Source organism: Morone saxatilis, unplaced genomic scaffold (genome assembly GCF_004916995.1).
Source record: "Morone saxatilis isolate NCDOM2014 unplaced genomic scaffold, NCSU_SB_2.0 Contig1, whole genome shotgun sequence".
NCBI classification, from domain to species: Eukaryota; Metazoa; Chordata; class Actinopteri; family Moronidae; genus Morone; species Morone saxatilis.
In genome coordinates this window covers 6,425,230-6,435,330 of record NW_023339651.1, presented here as the reverse complement: position 1 = coordinate 6,435,330, position 10,101 = coordinate 6,425,230, and the positions used below count along the sequence as shown (strand labels likewise).

The 10,101-nt window shown below is 40.5% G+C and overlaps 2 protein-coding genes across 4 annotated transcripts in view; both read right to left on the bottom strand.

The window, feature by feature from the left end:
- The window catches only part of sncgb (synuclein, gamma b (breast cancer-specific protein 1)), a gene marked incomplete in the record, with an annotated part of 12,501 nt that extends 11,000 nt beyond the window's left edge, over positions 1-1,501 (bottom strand). The window contains 1 exon segment of the mRNA XM_035658964.1: positions 882-1,501. Within this exon segment, the coding sequence (XP_035514857.1) occupies positions 882-1,002 (121 nt within the window).
- A 2,013-nt stretch (positions 1,502-3,514) lies between these two features.
- ldb3b (LIM domain binding 3b) overlaps positions 3,515-10,101 on the bottom strand; it is a 16,294-nt gene continuing 9,707 nt past the window's right edge. The window contains exons 5-9 of one of the 3 annotated variants that reach the window (XM_035662525.1): positions 7,948-8,145; positions 6,349-6,375; positions 5,013-5,182; positions 4,823-4,859; positions 3,515-4,161 (exon numbers count right to left, since the gene is read on the bottom strand). In XM_035662525.1, coding sequence (XP_035518418.1) covers positions 4,065-4,161; positions 4,823-4,859; positions 5,013-5,182; positions 6,349-6,375; positions 7,948-8,145 — 529 coding nt within the window. In that variant the 3' untranslated portion in view covers positions 3,515-4,064. The remainder of the gene's footprint in view (positions 4,162-4,822; positions 4,860-5,012; positions 5,183-6,348; positions 6,376-7,947; positions 8,146-10,101) is intronic. The other 2 variants (XM_035662536.1, XM_035662546.1) reach the window with 2 other exon arrangements.

Here is a 10,101-nt window from a genome sequence, read left to right as displayed (position 1 = left end):
CTTTTACAACCCCCCACCCCCTTCCCCTCTCAAGCGGCCTAAAAGCCTGGTTCTCGGGGTAACCTTGAGATGTGACGCATTAGCTGCTTGAGCTAATAAAAAAGTACAGGAAAAAACAGTGTGACCATAAAGCCTCTGAAGATTCTTTAAAATTGCTATTTCAAGTGGTCCGTCCTTACATGTGTCGATATTTATTGTGAATGTACTTTAATCTTAAGATATTTCATAAGATATTTTTTGAATATATTTCAAAAAACGTATGGCGGCATGTTCAATATAGGTCAACTCTTTTCTGTAAATGAATAAAAGCAGATATATGGAGTCTTTGGGGAGTCTCTGGGGCTGCATTGGATCCATCACTATACGTCCCTCTGCAAACAGCTCCACAAACCATTGAATGTGAATAAAATAGGACAGGTGATAAAAGACTGAGGTGGCGCCATGTCAAGATCCTGCAGAATCCACCTTTCCTCTTCTCCTCTTTCTCTTCCACCTATTTTTTTTCCAAGACAGACCAGCCTTCCACCAGTTACTGTCCTGCTACCCAGTTACAACTTCCATCTCTTTCCCCATCTAACCCTCCCTTCTCACTCCATCTATTACTCTTTCAAACCCCCACCCTCTGCCCTGCACCAGTCCTGCAGCAGTATCCTTCCAGCACTCACTCCATCCCCTCCTTTCTTCCTTTATCTCTTCTTCCTCCTTCTTCTCCTCCTCTCTCTGTCCCTGTCACTTCACACAAGTGTCCCAGACATGGGCACTCATGGGACCCCACCTCAGATGGCGCAAAAACACACACGCACACAGAATAATGAGTGCCTCGCCCCCAAAAATACCTTTTTGTCTGCTATTCCAGCTCCACAGACAAGATGTGTACGTACCTACATACATCACCCCTTCCTTGGTCTTGGCTGCTGCCTCCTCCATGCCGGCTTTGGTCTTCTCTGCAGCGGCCACCACCCCCTCCTTGGCCATGGAGAACCCCTTCATCAGTACATCCATTTTGAGCGACGAGACGGCTGGGCTCCCCTGCTCCAAACTGGCCTGGCTTGCTTGCTGGCTGGCTGGTTGGTGCTTACAGTGAGCGTGCAGGAGAGATGATGTGAGATGTCAGAGTGTGTGTGTCTGTGTGAGTGTGTGTGTGTGTATGTGTGTGTGTGTGTGTGTGTGCCGGTGGCTCCTCCTCCCTTCGGTGCTACAACAGAGGACTGAGAGGACCGCACAGCAAGACTACAGCACGCAGACTGAGAGAGAGGGGGGAGGAAACAGCCGGTATGCACGAGATGGAGAGAAGAGGAGGAGGAGGAGAGACGACCGGATGCTGCAGCATTTTCAAGTCATGCTGCAACCCCGTGCCTCAACCGCCCCTCCACCCATCATCCATCTTTTTCCTGATGGTTCTCACTCATGCTCGGCTCACCCACCGGCTTGCAGTTTGCATATTTTGATTGGCACGTTGCTCTGGACACACCTTTCTAGATGCTGAGCTTGTGAGCACTGTTACATAACCAGCAGAGATTCAGCATGGGAAGCGAGGAGGATTTTTTTTTTTTTTTGTCACATCATATGCCTTCTGAGATTTCATGCAATCACATCACACAGCTTCTCCCAAAGATCCCTGCTCCCTTTGTCTGATTTTGAGCATTTCTTACTTTAAGTAACCAGTCGTTTATATACTGCATATCATAATTTTTGCATGTATTTGTTGTATGTATCTCTCTGTTTATGTATTATGCTTTTTGATCAAGATGTCGTGCCAGTAAAGCCTCACTCAACTGAATTTAATTGAATTTAGAAAGAAAAAGACAGCACCTGTAGCTATTTTTATTGTTGCGAGAGAAGAGAAAATGCTTTGTCATCTCCACCTGAATGAGTCACAACTGCCCCTCCCTCCCCCTTCTCCCTCTTCCTCCTCCCCATCATCCCATTTCTCCCAGACATGCCGACTCAGCATGACAGCAATTCTGTGTATAGTTTTGATATGATAACAGCTCCATTTTTGTTTTTTATTTTTATTCAATTTTCTAACTGAAAAGGAGGCAAGCAGAGAGAAATAATTAGGAATGAAGATAAAAATCAGCTTCTGCAACTATATCTTTGGCATTTGGTTTTAAGGAACCATTTAAGGAGCAAAGTGATATATTTGGGATGTCTCTTCTTTTCAATCTGGCTGTACAGATTCTGACTGCCCTCTGGTGGTTTGACCACATATGACATAATGACACAGCATTATGGCTGACAGATGGCTGACCAGTAAAATGACACAGCATTTAAACATTTGAAGCTGTGTTTTCTTGAGATAAAGTCCTTTCAATGCTTAAATGTTTTTGCTTTTAAGTCTCAAGTCAGTAAAATGTCACAGCAAACACCTACTGCTCAGGTCTAATTTTTCAAACTTAAAGGTCCTGTATGTAACGTTAAGGAGGATCTGTTGTCAGATATGGAGTTTAATATTCATAGGTTCAGTTTCAATAATATATAATCACCTGAAAATAAGATTCATTGGGTTTTTAGTTACCTTAGAATGAGTCATTTATATCCAGATGCAGCAGGTCGCCTTCCTTGGAGGCCGCCATGTTGAACTGCCATGTTTCTACAGTAGCTAAGAAAAGATAAACCAAACTCTGGCTATAGATCAGGCCGTTTCTCACATGCTTTGCGATCACCATAGTTTTCCCTTTGGGCATGGAAGGCAAGGGTGAAACGAGGGAGTTGCAATCCTGCCGCTCCTATAAAGCTGCACTAATCAACAGAGGACCAAATGACTATGTGTAATGTGAAAGAGGTTGCCCGTAGTGATTAACCCACATGAACCTGACTGTGCTGTTCGCCTCAGCCCTACAGAGCATTTATATATCAGCTCATTGTTTTGGTTTTCCAGCCTGCGACTTTACTGTTTTGGTCTTATTAGCGTCATTTCCAGCCAGAGCAGGCAGCTATTTTCAGCCAAAAAGCTGAACCACATCTTCACCAAACCACAGATAGAGAAAGTTACCAACTAGCTTACTTCAATCTAACCAAAGTCAACCATAAATACCTGCTTGGAGAGTTGGAGGAGCCCCAAACAGTGCTAAAGGACAGTGGATACTGGTGTTACATTTGTTGGGTTGCTAACATCCACTTTATAAGCTACATTCATCAGTAATTAAGAATGGAAACAAATGTCCCTCGGAGCTACAAAGTCCAACCATATGCTTCATCATCAAAGGTCTTTCTTTCATGTTGTATATGACTCATTGAACAAAAGTAGCAGTAATATTCAGCTCTCATGCTTCGTGAGCCCTGCTACCACAGTTGTGTCACTGTCCATGTCGCCACCAGCTGAAAAACTGTCATATTATTCTGTCAAAAGCTATTAGATGCACTTCCTGAATGATGTTTGTCTCTGCAAAGTCAAAACACCCCCTCTGCCACACCAACAGCACTGGTAATGACAGGGGATTCCTCCAGTTTTTGAGTCCTTCGCAGTGACACGTTCATTTCCTTTGTGAGTTTACAACAGTTCACTCAGCCGTATGGTTTTAAGAAAACATTTATTCACATTGATATCAGTACATTTTTTGAGTGCATTTTTTTTTACATACTGTATTTGTGCATGTAGGTTAATCTCTATGTGTATATTTGTCCTTCTGTGCCTTCTCACAAGCATGCTTATATAGTGTTAAAATACATATGTTTGTGAATGCGGTTTATGTACTAAAAGAAACATAATCAGTTCTGTATTTTCACTTGAATACTGTAAGAGAGACAGACCCCAAACAAACAGGACACAAAGAAAGAAAGAAAAACCCAAATGCAAGATCAGGTCTTAGCAGCGGACAGATACATTGACAGGTAATGTTGAGCTTATGGACTCATAGCATTCTCACACTAACAGTTAGTATCTCACATTCTACTAATCTAGACTACAACGCTATCTCACATTCCTGAGGAGTTTCCTCCCCCTCCTGTTCCTTATTTTTCCTCCATAATTTATCCCCCTCTTCCTGTTAACTCCTGTGCTTATGTCCATGTCCTTCTTTACACGTCCTCTCTCTCTCTCTCACTTTCTCTCCTGCTCCTCTTTATTCCTGGACATTGAGGATCTGTGCAGACAGTCCGTTGTGCCAGTTCTTCAGCTTGGCAAAGCGGGGCCCTTTCACCTCCGACTCAAACTTCTCTCTGATGGTGTGGAAGGCAGGACAAGGCTGTTACATCAGGTACTATTTGCACTTTTCATCACAACTTTAAAGGGATAGTCTAACATTGAGTTAGGTGAGAAGATTGAGAAGCTTAGCTTAGCACAAAGACTGGAAACAGCTAGCCTGTGTCTGTCCAAAGGTAACACAATTAGCCAACCAGCATCTCTAAAGCTTAATAATTAAAACAATATTTCTTGCTTGTTCATTCTGTACAAAAACAGAGCAGTGTAAATTACCAGTCGGTTTCTTGGCCATGACCATTAACTTTCTGGAGTCTCTGTTGGCTGTCTGGCGTGTTGTTTTTTGAGAAATGTTAGTGATCTGTTATTCTTTACTGTCAGACAGAACCAGGCTAGCTGTTTCCCTTTTCTTTGCAGGCTTTATGCTAAACTAAGCTAACCTTCTGCTGGTTGTAGCTTCATATTTAATGGACAGATGTGAAAGTGGTGTCCATCTTCTCATCTAACTCTTGGCAAGAATACAAATTGGGATATTTTTCAAAATGTTGAACCATTCCCTAAAATAATTTGTCTTTTTTGTCAAAGTTTGTGTCAGTCGACCAGCCAGGTCATTTTTTTAAACTAACATACAAATACCCTTAAAGTCCTCACACTTTTTTTTTTTTTTTTTTACCACCTTACCTCGACTTCTGCAGGGCTTCCTCATCTGGGTCTTGCACTGCATGGAGAGAAATGAACAAGAGGTTTCAGTAAGGACTCACCAATGGTGATGACTGAATATGAACAAGAAGTGAGGATGTGCAGAGATGAGTATCAAGAAGATTAAGAGGGAAGGCAAGAAAGAAGGAAAGGAGGGTTTTAGTGTACTGACTGTATTCAGTGCCAGTGATGTGGGCCAGGATCCTGAAGCTCTTGGACTGCAGGTTGGCAGCACGACGGGCCCATTCAGACATATCCTGGGCTGTCTCTCCTGGCCTGATCACTGCCTGGTAAACTGGAGACGCACAGTCTACTACAGGGTCCTTGACTGGCAGAGCTCCACTGCAGGGCAGAGAGTACTGTTAGAGCTCTGAGTGTGCGGTACTGTATTTAAAGCCCCAAATGTAATAGATGATCATAATGTACTAAATGCCCATATGATGTATAATTTACAACTTAAGAAATTATATTACTTAAGGCATATATAATAAAATGAAAGTATCCCCTGGGCTTTAGGTAATGCTGACAGCAAAGCAGAGAGGGTTCATCACTAATATTGTAAACAAACAAATATATGAAATATTTATTTACTTACTAATTTTGAATTCAGGACTTTTACTTGTATTTCTACACTGTGGTATTGCTACTTTCATTTGAGTAAAAGATCTCACAATTCATAATCACATATGGGCCAGGCATAGTTGTAATAAAATAAAACATCTTCTATTTGCTAGTGAGGAGTCCATGGGCATTGTATTTTAGGCTACCACAATGCACTACAAAGTATTAAAAGTTTAAAATGCTATTAATCCATTTGAGTTTATTGGAATTACAAGGTTTATTGAATCAGATGTCATTTCATTATGGGCAGATATTATATTAAGATCAACAATTGCATTTGTGTTGCTTTACACACAGCCTGTTTGTTCACTGTCTGTGTGTCTTCCCACAATTCCATGTTGAAGGTGTTGACACTGTAGTGTACAGTAGATACTGAGTACAATAAGTTTACACAGCAACATGACTGGATTGTCAATTTTCAACATTTTTTTTAATGATTGTTAGAAAAGTGAGTCAGTACCGATCGGGCAGTATTTGTTTGAAAACCTGTGATTGGATACTCAGAACATTCCCATGCCATGACATCCCATCAGCTCCCCGAGGCTGGGATGTAATTGGCTGTTTTTTTAGAGGAGGACTCCACAAAAAAAAACCTAAACACTCTCACACTTCGGCCAAAGTACATCTAAGTACTTCCACACATCCATGAAGGCTTCGTGGTTAGTGAATTTGTCCATTAACACCTCGGTTTGACACATAACACCCCAAAAACACATTAAAAGAACACAACAAAATAAAGAAACAAATGCTGTAGGATTTCAAAATGTTTTCAGTGGGATATTAGTTTATGAGACACATGGAGCGACGCACAAGCTGTTATGAAATCATGAGACAAAGGAGACACATATGAGGAGAGGCAGGATGGAAAGGAGCACTGATGTACTTACGCCAAGGGGGAGCCTTGAGCCTCCTCACTGAGGTCACAACCAGGAAAGAAGGATGGGGAGGGATGGGTGGAGGACAGCACGGGTATGGTTGGTTGTTTGTTTGTGGATGGAATGAGGAGAGGAAAGTGGGTGAAAGGCACGGACGAGTACGTGGATCGGACACAGACAACATGGAAAAGCCCGCTCAAACAATAAAGTAGACATCCGGGTGGTAGCAGCGCAAGCTTAACGTATGCTTGTTCAAATGCTGCTTTTTGTGTTTGGGCTTTTCAGGCAAAGTATCTTAAAGGTCTGGTTCATCCAAATGAAAAAAAAACAAACATATTTTCTCACTTGCTGCCAATAATATTCAGCCATGCCTATAAATTTTGTTTTTGTTTCGCCCAGGTTTTGAGATATTTGAGTATGAGATTTGTGCTGCTATCCCAATAATTCCCATTTTAAGACGTTCTTTTAAAGATTTCCATAAAGTAAAATAAAAAAGTCTCCTGGATAATAATATAATAATAAACCATAAGTCAGTTTTGCATGCTGGATGGTAAAACTACCCATGAGCGTCAGCAGATGGTGCTATGGGGGAAGATTCCAGGGATGCCTGAATTAGAGCTGTAGCAAATTCATAATGCTTTGTTTTTGCAATTGGGAACAAGACACAGCAACATTTAGTTGCTGAATTCACCTCACACAGGGCTTGGGGGTTTTAGTAAGCTTATGAGAGTTTACATTCAGCAGTAAACTGACACATTTTATTAGGCTGATTCTTGTATTTTTCCAGTATTAGTTGTAGTACAGCAGTTTTTCCAAAATAGTAATAGTATGCTATTTCTCCTAACCTTGACAGCATTTAGACCTCCGTGTTGGTCATGCTTTTACTGGTCTGTAATTTCCAAATAATTACCTCTAAGGTTTCCTCGAAACAACTGTAACTGTAAATGTAATCTGGTAGTAATTACTGAAGAAATAGCGACGAAGAATATAAAAGTGAACTGATTTAAAGTGCTCAGTGTGTTTCCTACAGTAAAGTCTTAAGCTCCATCTTGACATTGGTGGGGCTGTGTGAATGGATGTTTCTTACTGAAATTCCCCTTGGGAGTCAGAGTTAACTTCTCTCCTTAAACGGCCATTTTGTAGGATTAAGTGGCCTCTAGTGGTGTAGTGGCTGATTGCAACATCCACGCCTCACTCTCCTGTTGCAAGCGTGTAAGAGAAACTACGGTGAGAGTCTGTACTTGGCTGCTGTAGAAATTGTGACAGTTCTAGATGGCGTACTCTGTAGAAGAGGACCTGCTACCTCTGTAGATAAAAACAGCTTTTTCTAATGTAACAAAAACACAACACATCTTTGGTTTCCAATGAAAACTCCACTATATTGGATTATATTCTCAGCAGTGGATGTCTCGAAATCCTGGCAAATAAAACCACAACTATCTGCATGGTTAGATGGCAGTAAGCGAGAAAATATGTTTTTTTTTGTGATTTGGGTGAACCAACCCTTTAATGTCTCGACGCGCTGGCCGCTTGTAATGTGATGTCAAGTGTGTGAGTGGAGAGAGTGCTTGAAAGACTGGAGAGGGGATTAGTTGGGTTGTGTGACCTCACCTGTCGTGTCCCTTAGCCTGCGACTGCCCTGCGATGGCGTCCATGATGGCGTCCTGTGAGTACATGCTGATTGGTGTGTTGTACTGGGCGTGAACAATGGTGGCCTTTCCTCCCGGACCCTTCACCTCAATTGGCTTGTGGGTGGACAGGGCCGAGTCTTTCAGAGCTATGGGGTTGAAACTGGGAGTATACTCCACACTGTCAGTGTCAGGGTCAGAGGTCAGTGGGTTCAGAGCAGATGGGGAGGTTTCAGGTGCAGGGGTGAAGGTCAGAGGTTAACAGATGAGGGGAGCAGAGGGGAATTTGAGAGGAAATGACAGAGAAAGCACCAAAGTGAAGGTGGGAACTGGGTCAGCATGTAGTAGTGCAACTGACAGACAGGTGGCACTGTTGTACTGCTCAATATTAGCTTTTGGAGAGACTTCACCTATGCACACTCAACTACAAAGACCAAATACATCTGTAGCTGTGTCCCAGTTCCATATACATACTACTTCTACGCATTTTTAGAGGATGTGGGGTATTCAGAAAGTAGGAGGCTGATTATTTAATCAGATGAGGCAACATTAACTTAGAAATCCTATAAATAATTAGCATAATGATCATAGTGCCAAATTGTATTAATATAATTGTAATTTATCCCTATATATATAAAGTTTTTGATTGAACAAAAAAACTGATGAGTTTCTGTATGATGTTACATAAATTAATCAAATCAAATGGGATTTGGATCAACTCGCTAACTCCTGCCAACACTTGACCGTTAGCTCATGGTTCTAGGCTAGCAAAGCAATATCATAGTAGGAGGTGTGTGTTTAGATATCAGTTAGCAAAAACTTTCTTTGCATGTCCAAAGAATGTGGCTGAGTTCTAATTTATTTAGAGTATTTTAGTCTAATGTTATTCCTCATCTTCTGCTTCCTGATTTAACAACGCAATAACATTTCTGCCTTTGGTGCTCTCCAGTGGTGGTATTAGGAAAGACACTGTCACAAACAGCGATGCAGTCCACGATTAATTCTTGGAAAATTAGATTGGAAAGGTTACTGGAAGTACAAATGGGTAAAATATTAATAATATTAATTTAACAGACTCCTTTACCCCAAATGTGTGAAGGAGAGATTTCATCGTAGGTTCCTTCCTTACACATAGCTGCTGTCAGATAGTATAACAACCAGCACTGCTCCAGTAACTCCCCCCCCCCATCTGGCTCAACAATAATAATAACAATCTTGTCAATAACAATGTGCAATAATCAATGGACAATAATTACTGTGCAATCTATTGCCCATGTGCAACTGCTGCTAGTATTTTTGTTATTGTGTATCTGTTATTTTTTTTTACTGTTTTTTCTCTCTTGTACAGTGTTTATATTATATTATATTATATTATATTATTTTTTTCATACTGTTTGTATACTGTCTTTATACTGTTTGTTTTTCTCTATCCACGTTTCTGCTTAAGATTGGAATTTCTCCATTGTGGGACGATTAAAGGAATATCTTATCTTATCTATCATATCTTAAGTTAAAAAGCTGGTGGCCCCAGTTTGTACCTCATGTATTAGTATTTGCTATTTACATGAAAGGTACAAATCAAAGACTTTAGATGTCTTCATTAATTGTGGTTGCACAAGGTGAACTTAGTTTTATTTACAATGTACTTCAGCATAATCTCTGTATGTTTAGAGATAATGTTACACAAAAACATCTTACAGTAAAAATGAAATGAATAGATGCACAATTTAGGAATTATTTGCAGAGCTTATCCTGTAGTTTGGTACGAAAACGGAATAAATAAAAAAATAAAAAATAAACGCAATTAATACATGTAACAACAGGATAAGCACAAGTGGAAGTTATTGTAGCAGTTTGAGTGTACTTTGTGTGTGTAATACACTTTGATAGTCAGTAGAGGGAGCTAGAGGCACAGTAATGAAGAACCTGGGAGTGAGAAGTTGTGTATTCATCAAGTTGAACGCCTTAATAATAGTCTGCATGATTATTATATTATCTGTGAATGTGTTAGAAATGTATTTTTACAAAGAACATGATTAAATAATTTAATAATTTTAAACCCAAATGCCAACAAACACACAATTCATATTATGTCTTATCTGTGTTACCTCAGATTAATCTGGTGTTTTTAAAACAT